We start from the raw sequence: 15,483 nt of genomic DNA on the forward strand, positions 1-15,483 counted from the left end.
CAGCTGTCATATATTTTTTATATTGGTTATTAAACTAGATTAATTCGTGCGCAAAATCAAACCAACCCACGGAATCAAACCGATCATGTCCGAGATTAGTTTTTATTTTGACTCTCTTCCGCAATTTATGCTAACTAATTTGTTACGAGATTTCGGATTGGCTCCTTGAAAAAAGTGCGAGTTTCAAACAAATCTAAAGACCTACCTGCAGATTGAATGGTTTCTACTGATAATACAAAAAAACAAGTACATTTAATACAAAATAACGTTACAAACTAATAGTCATTACCTTCTTCACACATTAAAACACTCGTCAATGTCCCATCATAATTAAGGGGGAGACACAAGGGTCTGTCTCATAAACGTTTTCAGAGAATCGGACCCCTACATATTTTTTTGCAACTGCTTCAGTTTGGTAAAAATCAGACTCGCCCAAAACTTCAGATCCTTACTTGTCCTTTTCCACTGCTTCAGTTGGTAAAAATAAAGAGGGGTGAAAGATACCAGAGGGACAGTCAAACTCATAGATTGAAGATTGAAAGTTTTATTTATAGTCGATATTCAATAAACTACATAAACACAAGCTCTTTTCAAATCAATTTAGTATTTAGTCTTAATAAAAGAGTAACACATTATTTGAAAATAAACTGACAAATCCATGGCTAAAAATAAAAAGACAAACAGGCAAATTTTAGTACCGAAGACACAACATAGAAAACTAAATACTAAGCAACACAAACCCCACCAAAAACTGGGGATGATCTCAGGTGCTTTTGAAGAGTAAGCAGATCCTGCTCCACATGTAGCACCCATCGTGATCGGTCAAAATTTCACCCCTGTCAGAGTGTGACTTGTTCCACTGCCATATTTACTTAGGCTTTACTATGAGAGTATGAATGCCCTTACCGTCAGTTGTCAAACTGTCATTTATGACTACTTTCAAATTGGTTTAAATTTTACCATGATTTTTTAAAATATCGTGATTGGTCAGGGGTCCTACTTAAAAGGGCCCGGTTGAAGAAAAAGCCCCCGGGGAAGACAAAAGAGTGCCTGGAGAAAATATATAGATGTTGTATTGGCATGAGACATGTTTTTTCAAAAACAATATTAAAATGAAAAATGCAAAAACAACTTAAATTTCAAAGATAAATATCAATTTTATTTTTTTTTAAATTAAAAGAGTAACTCATTATTTGAGAGCGATAACAGTGACATGCACATCAGCATCAGCAAATAATACAGGTATACTATGCATATACTATGCATGTAAAAAGCAGGTGTTTGGTATACAACAAATACGCATGAATAATTTTTGTCTGTGAAGAACATCTCAAAGTCTTTCAATTCCACATTTCATCCCCCTACTTGCTATTTGAGGCATAAAACATGAAGGAATAAATTTGGAAGGGGAATAAATATTTGCTTTAGCAGTCGGTTTAACTTTTCTTTTCTTAGTGGCAGGCAGGTTGAAACCCTTCCACCATCAATTCAAGTGTGTTTAATACAATACAAAACTTTGAAAAGTGTTCACCATGCAGTTGCGAATATTAGACCTTGGTCACTGATTTTTTTTAAATAATGAAATATACGTTTTGATCGAAAACAATATCGTTCATGATTCTTCTATTATACTTTTGTATATATTCACTTGACTACAAGCCTTAAGGACAGAACAAGCAACGATTTTTTTTTTTTATTCAGGAAAACATTTATTGTTATAAAATATTATTATTTTATTCTCCCGGGCTAATTTTTGTCTTCCCAAAACTATTTTTAGTAGGACCGTTGGTCAGAGGTCTCCAAGTCAAATAATTATTGTGAACTTTATTTATGGAAAACAATTAATGTGATGAATTGTAAAAATCAGTAGATTTTTTTTATTCATCTCAAAGATAGTGTGTATTATATCTTCATGTATAAAAAATTACCTTATTTTATTTATTTTGTAGATGATCTATTGAAACTGTTAAAAGAACCAGTAGAACTTGAGACAAAATGACTTCACAATATGCTGAGTTAAGGGGGTTGTATCATTTAAGGGAAACTATAGGCTCTGGTAGGTTTTCTTTGTCACAATTTAGAATTGAATATGGAATATGATTAGTAGGAGAAATTGGATATATGTCTTTGATAATGTTGATGCAGCAAGTTAGCAAACAAAAACAAAAATGCCCAAAAAGCGCATTTGTATGGAGTCATTGTAAAATATTTCAAATGGACCTTATCACCCAAAGATAAATGTTTTTCAATAAGACAAAATTATTTACAATTTGAAACATGGAGATCATTGCTAATTGCTGTCATGTGTCCTACTGAATATAAAAATTATAAGGACTAAGGAGATGTTGAATTGGTAAGGGCTATTCCATCAAAATGTATGGGTGGGTAGCAAGGGAAGTTTAATTATTGAATGTGGGTCATGGGTCTTTTTCCAGTATGCTTCTATAACCATTAGGCAAAATGATATAACAAATGGTTTTTGGTTGTAGGGATATTTTGAAAGTCCCTTCCTACCCTCCCTCATACATTTTAATGGAATAGCCCTAGGCACATATGGACCATAATTTGCTATTGGGCTCGTTTCCTATAACGATAGAAAAGTGATAAAAATGTGTATTACTGCAAGAAAAGTTGTAACTACATGTAAAGATGCCTTTATTTTTATCAACATACAAGTGTATGCTACTCTTCCCTAGAAAAAAAATTGAAATTAACAAATTTCAAAGATTATACGACAGTATTTTTGTGTCGTTTCTCGCGTTACTTTTCGCTTCCGAAGTGCATAACGCTGACTGATTTATAGATAATCGTCACCGGCAAATTCGTAACTTTTGCTTTCAAATAATAAAGAACATCTACCAATAAGAATAGTCAGAAGAAAATGCAGAGAACTATAAGTATTTCTGTAGCAGGTGAAAGAACACTAGCGTTACTTTGGTTTCCAATTTCGTAACGCAAATTTTGGATGATGTAATCTGCTTTGTTGTAATAGAATTCTTTATAACAATATGCAAATATGAACCACCGCGAGATGTTCAAACATGTAAATCAGAGATGATTTACATTCTAGTTTTGTTCTTCGTAATAATTAAGTTAGAAAATGACGTTATCGTTATGCATTACATTTCAAACGAAACAGAAGTCCAGTTATTTCCTTTTTTTTATTAAAATTGTTTTTGTCGTTAAGTTCTAATCATTTCCGGTCATACATGAAACATGTGACTAACATGTGATCACGCCCTTACGGCCGGATGTATGAAATACTAGGTCTAAACATTGATTTTGTTTCCAACGGGATGTTAGCAAACATAATCTGTAGACTTGTTTCGTCGTGTTTAAAAAATGAAAATACAATTTTCAAAGAGATTGCACCGGGGGTCTATTGTTTTTCCTATGTGCATAATGTTACATAAGATCTTGTGTGAAAATAAATGCCCAATGACTTGACAAAATCGATTTCAGATTTGACAGACGTTATGACACACTTTGTTTCCTGATAACGATGTAAAGGGTCCTTGGAAAATTCAATCGACATTACGTCTCTTATCATTGTGCCGATGCTCGTTGGATTGATTTTGCTTCAGCAGTAAATATTACTGGATATTTTAGGTGAATAAAGATAACTTAATAAAAAATACATGTTAATATACCGTTACACTTGGAATGTACCAAGTTGGTATCTTTGTCACAATTTTTAATTATTTTTTTTTATTCATGTTCTGCAAACACTTTTCAGAAACGCAATAAACTTGTCAAAGGAGAGTAAACTTTTACCATGCATGACTTGAAAGGAAGTACTTTATTGATTTTAGCCCACTAAAGTAGGTTAAAATGTGGAAACCATGTAGATGGTGTACAGGTCACAAATATCACATGGTGCCTATTTTAAAGATTTTAATTCCAAGTTAAAAGTTTTTTTCTTTACTGGATTTAAAGAATTTAACATTGCCAATGATTTGGAATAAATTCATTATTGTATATAACTGGAATTTTAAAACCAAATATAAATACATTTTTTTGGCTAAAACATCAAGATACAACGATTATGGTATCCTGTATCAATGAAGAAAATATGGAAATTTCTGAATAAATTGTACTAATTGTTTTCAAAACAAGCACATATTTAGGAGTTTTATAATACTGTTACACTTAAGATGGATTTTAAGAAAAAGTATACTGTTCAGACTATTTTAAACAGATTTTGCAATAAAATAAAACTAAAAAAATTGCTTTCGGTTTCTTATGGTTTCCTGTCGCGTTTAAAAAAAACTTTAATTAAACATTGAAAATAAATTTTAAATATTAACATGAAGCAAGTAACACTAGTAATGGTGTTCATTTTTGTCTTTTGAAATATATTGTACAAAATAAAGAAAATAAAGATTGGTTTCCTGTTTGGTTTCCTGTCATGTAAACGGTGAATCAAAATGTATTATTTTTTTCTTGAAAAACTCAATTGTTCCATTAATACTATTCTAACACCAACACAACCCACAGAATAAAAGTTAAAGTTTTAGAACTTATAAAAAAGGATACAAAAAGAAACCAAAGGCTGAATACCAAATTATGGTCCATATTTGATCCTATTAGATGGAAAGTATTTCTTACATATTTTACAATGAAACTTTAACATTGATTTCATTTATTATCAGATTATCTGCATGACTTGTTAATATAGACAAAAAAAATGTTTTCCTTTTCAGGAGGATTTGCTAAAGTCAAGTTGGGATACCACTCTCTCACAGGAGAAAAAGTTGCCATCAAAATTATGGATAAGAGAGCTCTAGGGGTAAGTCTAGTCAAGTCATTCTACTTCAAGACTTGATAAGGGCCTTGGTGGCAGAGTGGTCTAAGTAGTAACTACTATATTCACTAGCCAGTCAACACTGAGGTTGTGAGTTTGAACCCTGTTGTGCAGGACTTCAATCTTTATTGACTAGGATTGTCAGTTTTCCTATCAAAGTTTGCGTTAAAACACCAAAAATCAAATCAAATCAAGACTTGATACATGTACAATGTAGTTTAAAATTATACTAAATAAAACAAATGATAATTGATAAAGAAATGATATAATGGTAATCGATTTTCATTGTCCTTACTATTCAGTAAAATGTATGCCAAATCTAAATAATAATTCAGTTAAAACACTGTACAAAATATGAAAATACAAAACTGAACGAAAATCGGTAAATTCATGGAAATTTAAATGTTGCAAACAATACAGAGTGATCAGTTTTGAATAAATGGTATACCAATCTAAAACCTTGAACTTTCCAAACCATGAACAAAAATAACCAGAAAGAAAAAGTAAAACATTAGGCTTCATATGTTGCATTCTGTCAAGTACTACATAAATTTTACAGAATTTTCTATTTATGAATATGCTATACATGTATCTACTATAAGTTGTATCAATGTATTTAGAACTATAATTATAATGACGATAGGTCTTGATTTAAATCATTTTTCTCTTAACAGGATGATTTACCCAGAGTCAAAACAGAGATTGAAGCTATGAAACACTTGTGTCATCAACACATATGTAAACTGTATCAAGTAATAGAAACAGAACAGAAAGTTTACATGATTCTTGAGGTATTTAAGTGAACACTATAAACTTTTTTTTAAATGAAAAACTTCATTTCTGAAGTCATGACTTTCACTGAAATAGATCATCAATTTTGCACGCTTTTATGACGTCATTTACCAGATAGAAGGCACATCTGTATCCCTGCTCTATTAAAAGTTTCCAGCACTTTCAGAATCCTCATTCTGAAGGATACTGTACAATAGAAATAATTTATGTTCGGTAAATACATAATCTTGATTGCCGTACGACAGACGGAGGGGGATTATCTCATTAGATTTTAATGTCTGAAATATTTTGTACATTATTTAATCAAACTTTTCACCAATTTGCTCAACATGTGTTGGAAGTGACTATTCCTACATATTGGTCACATGGTGATGAAGTCACATGACAAATTCAACTAAAAACCATATCTCAGAACTGCTGTATTGATTGCTTTATTATTGATGCAAATGTAGACCAGATATTTGAGAAGGACAATCTATTTTGAATATGTCTGAAGATACATCCTGATTGGTCGCACAGTTGACTGCATTTTCCTGTATATTTGGAAGTTTCTGTTATCTTGTCTGTTATTTTGGTCTCAATGATTGTTATTCAGGTAGGTTCTGAGTGCCAGTTATATTTAAGAATAAATATGTATATATAAAGAAGTCTGGCAGAGGCTAAATGAATCCAAGTTTTAATCCTCTTGATAAAAGGGGATATAAAAATATTATAGTATCTGCCATGAGACATTGGTTTAATATTAAAAACTAGCTTTTATTCCTGTCAAAGGCTTCAACACTTACTTGATTTATTAAGGTTGTCAAGGTCTGATTGGCAGGGACAAGTGAAAGTCAATTCCAGGCAAGTAAATGCTTGATTGTACTTGTCAGATGGACAGATATATTTAAAAAAAACCAAAAAAAATGCATATAAGTCTATGCAGACAGGCCATCCATTAGGAAGCGGTACCCGGTACTTTAACCTCCTATGCTATTGACAAGTACCGCCTAAATGTAGGAATTTTTATATAAGATATTCATGAAATAAATTGAAAAGTACCACCTAGAAATGTAGAAAGTACCAGTCAACATGAAAGATAATGAAACCCCTGTGCAGAGAAATAAAATAACGCAATATGAAACCTCAACATTTTCAGTACCGTCTTACTTAAAATTGCCTTTCAATATATTGTTTTTTTTTTACCTAAAAAAATATAAGTGCATCATTGAGTTCACACCTGTACATACCGTTACACACATATTCATGCTTTTATATGAGTAGAATCAGTCCATTTTCTTACTGAGGGCTATTCCAGAAAAAAATGTATGGGGGGGTTGGAAGGCACATTATATTAAAAATACATGGGTAATGGGTATCAGAGCAACTTTTCTCACTATAATGCACTACTAGTATCAATTACAATTGTCTGGGTGGCGGGTGCTGACAAAAAGTGCCTTCCAACCCCTCCATACATTTTTTTCTGGAATAGCCCTGATACGTTTTATCTTTGTATGCAATTTTTTTCTATTTCAGTATTGTCCAGAAGGAGAGTTGTTCGATTACATTGTTTCTAAAGATAGACTTGCTGAAGATGAGGCTAGGATATTTTTCAGACAAATAGTATCAGCAGTTGCCTACATTCATAGCCAGGGATATGCTCACAGAGATCTTAAACCTGTATGTATATTATGGTTAATCTATTTTCTGACAGTAAATCTTTTTATTTAGATACTGGATATGCAGAAGATTTACTTTAGTCATCATCATTTTTATAAAATTTAACAATAAATGTTGCTTTGTTCATGTTGTTTCCCCCCCCCCCATTTTGATCATCATGTAACAATTACATAAAGACTTTAACAAATAGATATGTAAATGGACCCTTTATTAAATTAAGTGTATATGAATGATTATGTTCATAAAAAAGAGATGTGTAAATTGAATTCTTGACATTGTTTAGAAATTCTTGGAAATGTTGCCATCAAATGTCTTTAGTGAAGGGTTATGGTAAGACATGTCCATACAAACTAAACAGAAACAAGCAGGAGGTGATAAAAGAAATTTTATTTTTCAAAGCACTTGCATTTAGATTCAGAGTAATGCTTAGGTTGTCAAGAGGCATTTCCTAAATAACTGTTGTGAAGTTAAATTAAGAATGATATCAAGGTGTTTTCTGAATGTTCATTCAAGATGAATTTGTGTAGATCAATGTACATTTGGATCTTCTTTTTTTTTAATTGGTTGATTGAATAGCTGTAACAATTTCACAAGTTTTTATACTTTTGATTTGATTTCCCTGGCCACATATATGCAATTTTTATCCAGTTTATCTGCACTTCAAAGATTATATTTTATCTATGAACTTTAACCTTATGAAAACCAGTTACCAAATAGCTAATAAACTGTGAGTTTTGAGATAATCCTTCCAAAAAATATTAAGAGTCACTTTTATTTTTCAGGAAAACTTATTACTGGATGAAGACCAGAATTTAAAGTTGATAGATTTTGGTCTGTGTGCCAAGCCACAGGGAGGAATGGAAAACCATCTGTATACCTGTTGTGGTAGTCCTGCATATGCAGCTCCAGAACTTATATCTGGTAAAGAGTACATAGGGTCACAGGTAAATAAATCCATATTTAAATCCTGTGTATGCAGCTCAAGAGCTTATAGCTGGTAAAGAGTACATAGGGTCACAGGTAAATAAATCCATATTTAAGTCCTGTGTATGCAGCTCAAGAACTTATATCTGGTAAAGAGTACATAGGGTCACAGGTAAATAAATAACAATTTGTGGGAAACAGCATGAACAGGAAAATTGTTTCAAAATAAATCTATTATGAATACACATGAATTTTGCAATGGGATAGACATACACTTGTTGATTGTGAATTTTATAACAAAGTGTGGTTTATATGGAAGATTATATGTGTACACTAAACATATATTTTGAATATACACAAAAAAGAAATCATTGTACACATGCAATATAAAAATGAAGCAAATCACTGTCATAAAGTGAATTCCATTTTAAAAAATAAATACTTCAGCATTTTCACATCCAAATAAAGAAATCAAACACTAAATTTCAGTTGTAACTATTTGTTAACTTTTATGAAAAACACATTCAACAGGACGTTTGTAGTAAATACTTAGTTTTATCTGTAGCTATTTTGAATTGCATACTAGTTAATAATTAGTCAGAATCTTTTTTTTATCTAGGCTGATTTATGGAGTATGGGTATTCTGTTATATGCATTACTGTGTGGTTATCTCCCCTTTGATGATGAGAAAATTCCACAGTTGTACAAGAAAATCCAGGTAAGTTAATTTTTGTGTATGAACAAATCCTAGAAAAAATAGGTTGAAAGAGCTATTCCATATGCACTTCATAGCTACCTTTCAATTGATTTATTTTGTTTCACTGAATGAAAACCCTTTCCAATTTTTATGCCCATTTATGGGCATTATGTTTTAATTTCTGGTCTGTGGGTTCATCTGTCTGTCCGTCTGTCCCACTTCAGGTTAAAGTTAGTTTTTGGTCCAGATAGTTTTTGATGAAGCTGAAGTCCAATCAATTTGAAACTTGGTACACATGTTCCTCATGATATGATTTTTCTAATTTTAATGCCAAATTAGAGTTTTGACCTCAATTTCACCGTCCACTAAACATACAAAATGATAGTGTGATTGGGGCATCTGTGTACTATGGACACTTTCTTGTTTTTAAATGCAATGGGTTGCTTGTTTATTCATATACAAGGCTTGGTTAGATTCAACACCATGTATCCCAATCTGAAACTGCAGAGGGATCCAAATCCTGAGGAGTAATTAATGAAAAGTTTGTAACTGTGGGTAAGTAAAATCTGGATCCAATGTCAATTTTTGAAGACAAAAAATGTTTATAGTTTCATTGAAAATCTTTAAAAATAAAAATTATTTATTTTCATGTGCAGAGTGGGAAATATGAGAACCCACCATGGTTATCAGAAGAAAGTAAGCTATTGATATTAGGAATGCTACAGGTTGATCCCCAGAGCAGATTGACAATAAAACAGTTAATAACACATCCTTGGTTAACTAAAGATACAAACGTACCTGTAGAATGGAAGAGTAAATATAAGGTATTATACACTTTCTGTATTGCTTTCTTTTTGTTTTTGACTATTTAAGGGTTCAATTACTACAACTACTACTTCTTTAAGACGAGAAATTGTTCACTCACTTAAGATGGTACATAACGTACAGGGAGAAAACTCTGTGGCAATCAGCTGACTATTTAAATCACATTTTATCGTTAAGGAAATAATGAGCTTCTTAATTATTAAAATTATTGTTTGTCAAACTGCTATATATCCAATGAAATCTTTATGATAAAGTGTGGGGTTCAAGTTTTTGAAATTTTGAAATTTTTGTTAAAGGGTCAAAGTAAATATTTTGACACAATTTTTTGAAATTTTAAAAAAGGCAAATTTATTTAAGTTAAGGTGTTTGGTACCACCTCAATGGGTACCAATATTCTGTCAATTAATTTCATGCCAATTCATCTGTAGTAAAATGTATTTTGTCAATTAAGATATGTAAAAAAAAATTATCTGTATATTAGAATATGAAAGTTTAATGATCTAAAATTTGCATAGGTTAATAGGGTAAGTCTGTTTTGTTAGTGTTTACAATTTTACATATATATTTCACTCACAATGTCAATATATATTGTGTGTATGTTTTTTCATTGTTCTGTTTAGTGTTACTAACTTAGAGTTTGATATCTAATGTTTTTTTAATGTGCAGAATGGTTTATTATTCTCATTTATATATTCCTTACATAATTAATTGGTCTGTGTGTCAAATTTTTGTAGAATTTCTAGCATTATCTGAGTGCTGCTTGCACTTTTTACAAAGAAAATAATCATAATAACTTCTGTCTACTTATATATTAATCAGACTCTGTCACAACTGGTGTCTTTCATGACAAAAGGTGAGGGACACATGCTTTTTAGCTCACCTGGCCCACAGGGCCAAGTGAGCTTTTCTCATCACTTGGCGTCCGTCATCGTCCGTCGTCATTAACTTTTACAAAAATCTTCTCCTCTGAAACTACTGGGCCGAATTTAACCAAACTTGGCCACAATCATCATTGGGGTATCTAGTTTATAAAATATGTCCAGTGACCCGACCAACCAACCAAGATGGCCGCCATGGCTAAAAATAGAACATAGGGGTAAAATGTAGATTTAGGCTTATAACTCTGAAACCAAAGCATTTAGAGCAAATCTGACATCGGGGTAAAATTGGTTAGCAAGTGAAGATCTATCTGCTCTGAAATTTTCAGATAAATGGGACAACGAGTTGTTGGGTTGCTGCCCCTGAATTGGTAATTTTAAGAAAATTTTGCCGTTTTTGGTTATTATCTTGAATACTATTATAGCTAGAGATAAACTGTAAACAGCAATAATGTTCAGCAAAGTAAGATCTACAAATAAGTCAACATGACCAAAATGGTCAGTTGACCCCTTAAGGAGTTATTGCCTTTTATAGTCAAATTTTAACAATTTTCATTAAATTGGTAAATTTTGACAAAATAATTTCCTCTGTTATTAATGGGCAAAGTTCATTATAGATAGAGATAATTGTAAGTAGCAAGAATGGTCAGTAAAGTAAGAACTTCAAACACATCACCATCAGCAAAACACAATTTTATCATGAATCCATCTGTGTCCTTTGTTTAATATGCGCATAGACCAAGATGAGCGACACAGGCTCTTAAGAGCCTCTAGTTTTTAAAAGCAAATACAGCATTTTGGAATAATGACTCATACCTTGTAAAATTAATTGGTAGTTATCAGATAAATGACCTTTTCTTTTGTATAAACTAACTTGGCTATCTATAAAACTGTATCATTCTCAAACATTCCAAGGTCATTATTTTTGAATAGAAATTATTTCAGGTTGTGTGAAAAACTAGAAAAACTGATTGGGTCTAGGCATACATTAACATAAGTTATTGATTTCACGAATTTGTTTATTAATTAGATATTTTGAATAAAAGTAATTTCTTGCATGAAGTGTTTCAGTTAAAATGATATTTTTTTATCGATAGTTAAACATAATTTATTTAGTGAGTTGTTGAGTTAAAAAAAGAGTGGAAAGAGACAAATTTTTCTGATGAAATATTCAGCATCCAATAGGTAAATACAAGCAGGATACAATTTTATTGATACAGGTATATTATATTAATCATTGACTTATTACAGAGAAGTTTAGATGAGGACTGTATTACAGAGTTAGCTGTACATTACGGTAAAACAAAACCAGAGATGGAAAGGGATGTAACTCAGGTCAGTATTAAGATTAAATCTATTTGTGCCATTGTATATGTTACAGATGACTGATAAGTTTTGTTGAAAGAAATAAGAATATTAAATATGAGTACTATCCAAGTCACTATGTGTAAGCGGTAAAGGGTAAACAATTTTAGGTTAGAATACAGCCTTCAACATGAAGCCTTGGCTTACACCGAACAGCAAGCTATAAAGGGCTCCAAAACTGCTAGTGTAAAACAATTCAAACAGGAAACCAATGGTCTAATTTAAAAACTAAAACCAACGGTCTAATCTATATAAGAAACAAGAACTGAGAAACAATTATTCACCACATCAACAAACAACCATCACTGACCAACAGTCCTCTATAGATGTATGTTAAAACATGTTGTAAAATGCCTAAACTTGAGTTTTTACTAGCAACATAGTCTGTTGAAAAACTCTAAAATTAACAATAAAAGTGCATATTTGAAAAACTTTGAATTGTCAGTTTTCCTGATGAATGTCTGTGGTTCTCTCTTGGTACTCTGGTGTCCTGCACCGATAACGACTGGCTGCCATCTTGATATAGTCATATTGCTTAAAGTGGCGTTTAACACCACCAATCAATCTGATAAACAGTTTAATATTTTTCAGCAGATACTTAATTCTTTTCATTTTTGTTTTATTATTTCAGTTCAAATTTGATTATTTAACATCGTCTTACTTTTTGCTGCTGGAAAAGAAAATGAAAGGTAGACCTGTCAGATTACTGCACCAGAAACAAATGCTACCTCAGACTCCTTGCAGGGTAATTATAAATATGGTTGGAGATACCAACTTGAACAATACCAGAGGTGTTTACTTGTACAGATTGTCCGTATTTTACACAGGTTTTTTAATAAAATTACTCAATACGAATTCATCATGAAAAAGTACGAATTTTCTAACAATCCAGAAAAAATCATAGTTGCTACTGTTTACGGTGATCAATGTCTAAAAGTCGTTTTTTTGACTGGGAATAGTCGCTCTTTAAAGGAAAAAATGATAGCGATCAAGTATATTTCATGGACGGCATGAATCAGGATGCCACTCTTTGGAATTATGAAAATTCCCCACAGTAGCGCACATTGTGAAAAGTTTTTTTCTTGCGTTAGAAAAAAAACAAACTGAACAATGATCCTGCGAACTCTGAACTGTGAATTGAATACGATCTACATAGTGCCTTGTTACAACTTTGTATTGATAGTAACTTAATAATATTTATAGTCATTCAATGGCAATTAAATTTATAGTCATAAGTATTGAAGTCTAGTCCCTATTGAGTTTATTATTTTGAGGTTTTGTATTTTTAATGTGTTGTACAAGATTAAGTAATCAATGAAATTTTAAATGTACATATCTTGTTTCTTTATAAGTACACAGTGCATACCAGATTTGCATGTATTGACTTATTCCAAATTTAGCTCAACTTTTTGTCAAATCATGCAAATTTTAGGTTATAATCTTTGTTGAAAAAATATCTGAATAAGACTGCAGATTGAGAGTATTACTGACAACATTGCAAAACTACTGACAATTCTACTAATATACATCATGGTGGGTAAGCAGGTCTGCAATACATAGCACAGACACTTGTCTTTGACATTTTTTCTATTCACACAATTTAGATCGGACTCACAATGTGTTGGCTTTACATTATTTTTGTTAGAAAACACACAAAAAAAGAGTTTTAGTGTATTAGAACTTGTTGTAATGTTTTTTTCTAATAACCATATAAAAGATCTAAAAGAATAATCATAAGATCATTGAGGAGAAAAACTCAAGTTTTATTTGTAAAATAATTTTTTATGGGGAGGATTATGCATGCTATGTTAAGATTTGCTAAAATAATTATTTGAAACACAATTTTTATGAATTTTAGGTGTATTTACATGGGACAATAGCCCTGAATATTTGTAAAAGCTTTATAATTATTTCTTTGTTATTTTTTAACCACCATGGAAAATGTAGAGTTGTAATGGCAAAAGAAATACAAATGTTTACATCCAGTTTTATTTTTATAGCCGAGGAGCCAAAGTGCTGATCCATCTTTCAGCATAGAGTTAACTCCCATTAGTTACACACCAACACAAAAGACCAATGCAAATTGTGATACAAATGACCTTGGACCAAGGCCACCTCCCTGTGGTGCTGAGGAAAGAGGAAGAAGTCGAGCTAGAGAGAGATTGCCGTTTTCTACAAGTGATGAAAATTCCGAAAATAAGGAAAATGAAAATAAAGAAAACTTTCTTGTTCCAAAGACACCATCAATAATTAACAGAACACCTAAACCTAAATCTGCAAAAGCTCCACGACCTGTATCCACACAACCTATTAAAACAAGGTCACCTCTGATGGCTAAACAGTTACCTTTGTTAGATGATACATGTAAGTAATAATTCATGACACTTGTTAAACTGTATGACCTTTATCAACACAGCCTGCAAAACCAAGGTAATCTATTCAGGGCCTTTGTGACTGAATAATCTAATTTGTTCATCTACAGCCTGTCAACACTGAGGTTGTGAGGTTAAACATGGCATGTGCATTCAAGCCTTCCTCCTAATAAGGCTTAAATTAAAATATTGTTTGTTTGCCCTTTACCGACCGACCCTATCAATTCGTTCTGCCTGAAAATCTTTTATTTATATTTACCAGCAAGATTTTATTTTATTTTATTTTTTCGTTCCTACCCAAAATCTTATATTTGTATTTCCCGCTCAAAACTTTTTTACCGGAATCCTCGGGTTTTATCTTTACGTAAAAGGTCCAGTCCGTTTGGTATCACCTGAGCGTTTGACATGAACACTTGCATTTGAAGTTTCAAAGCATTTGTTTGAAATCGATGTTGAACGCTTTCTGAAATCATGATATGAAGTACGTTACTCTGTACCTTTAAACTTAAAGAGCAGGGTTCATTTACAAAAAAGTTCGTTTGATACAAAAGTATTAACGTGTGTACAAACTAATTTGTAAACGGACGTTGTATTCTATGTAGCGATGGCCTTTTGTGATCCGTTTATCAGAATGATTATGTTAACGATGCCGCTAAATTATTTTTATCTGACATGAACCAAAAGTGACAAAAGCCTGTAAAGTGGAGAATATCTGGCAGTAAAATCGCCAAGTTTTCCATACAGATCATTTATAAATGTGATGCAAAATATGTGACAATTGAGTTTTAAGTCTTATAGCATTTTTATTGGAAAAAAAGGCACACACGAAATTTGTAACACTCTAGGGACTTTTTCTACTAGTAATATATGTCTGCCCGGACATTATCTTACCAGTACAAAGTTATCTCTTATATAATTTTTTTTCAAAACTAATAGTCCCAGCGGAAAACTTATTTGCAAAAACAAAACGGACAAAAAAATGACATTATGCAGATTTTGTATCTATAAAATAAAATATTTTACCTACCTGCCTACCCATGACAAATAATATACCGAGCCAAGTTATCTTTTTGGGGAAAAAAATAAAATATTTTACCTACCTACCTACCCTGTTTCAAAACATAGGGTCGGAAAAGGGCAAACAAACAATATTTTAATTTAGGCCTA

The 15,483-nt window shown here is 31.8% G+C and overlaps 1 protein-coding gene across 1 annotated transcript in view; it reads left to right on the forward strand.

Moving 5' to 3' along the window:
- The first annotated feature begins 137 nt into the window (after positions 1-137).
- Positions 138-15,483, forward strand: part of LOC143045087 (maternal embryonic leucine zipper kinase-like) — a 32,470-nt gene continuing 17,124 nt past the window's right edge. Inside the window, exons 1-11 of the mRNA XM_076217387.1 lie at positions 138-246; positions 1,950-2,056; positions 4,704-4,789; positions 5,479-5,595; positions 7,112-7,255; positions 8,038-8,199; positions 8,799-8,897; positions 9,533-9,700; positions 11,831-11,914; positions 12,576-12,689; positions 13,945-14,308. Of these exons, the coding sequence (XP_076073502.1) occupies positions 1,996-2,056; positions 4,704-4,789; positions 5,479-5,595; positions 7,112-7,255; positions 8,038-8,199; positions 8,799-8,897; positions 9,533-9,700; positions 11,831-11,914; positions 12,576-12,689; positions 13,945-14,308 (1,399 nt within the window). The 5' untranslated portion in view covers positions 138-246; positions 1,950-1,995. The remainder of the gene's footprint in view (positions 247-1,949; positions 2,057-4,703; positions 4,790-5,478; positions 5,596-7,111; positions 7,256-8,037; positions 8,200-8,798; positions 8,898-9,532; positions 9,701-11,830; positions 11,915-12,575; positions 12,690-13,944; positions 14,309-15,483) is intronic.

This window comes from Mytilus galloprovincialis, chromosome 9 (genome assembly GCF_965363235.1).
Source record: "Mytilus galloprovincialis chromosome 9, xbMytGall1.hap1.1, whole genome shotgun sequence".
NCBI lineage: Eukaryota > Metazoa > Mollusca > Bivalvia > Mytilida > Mytilidae > Mytilus > Mytilus galloprovincialis.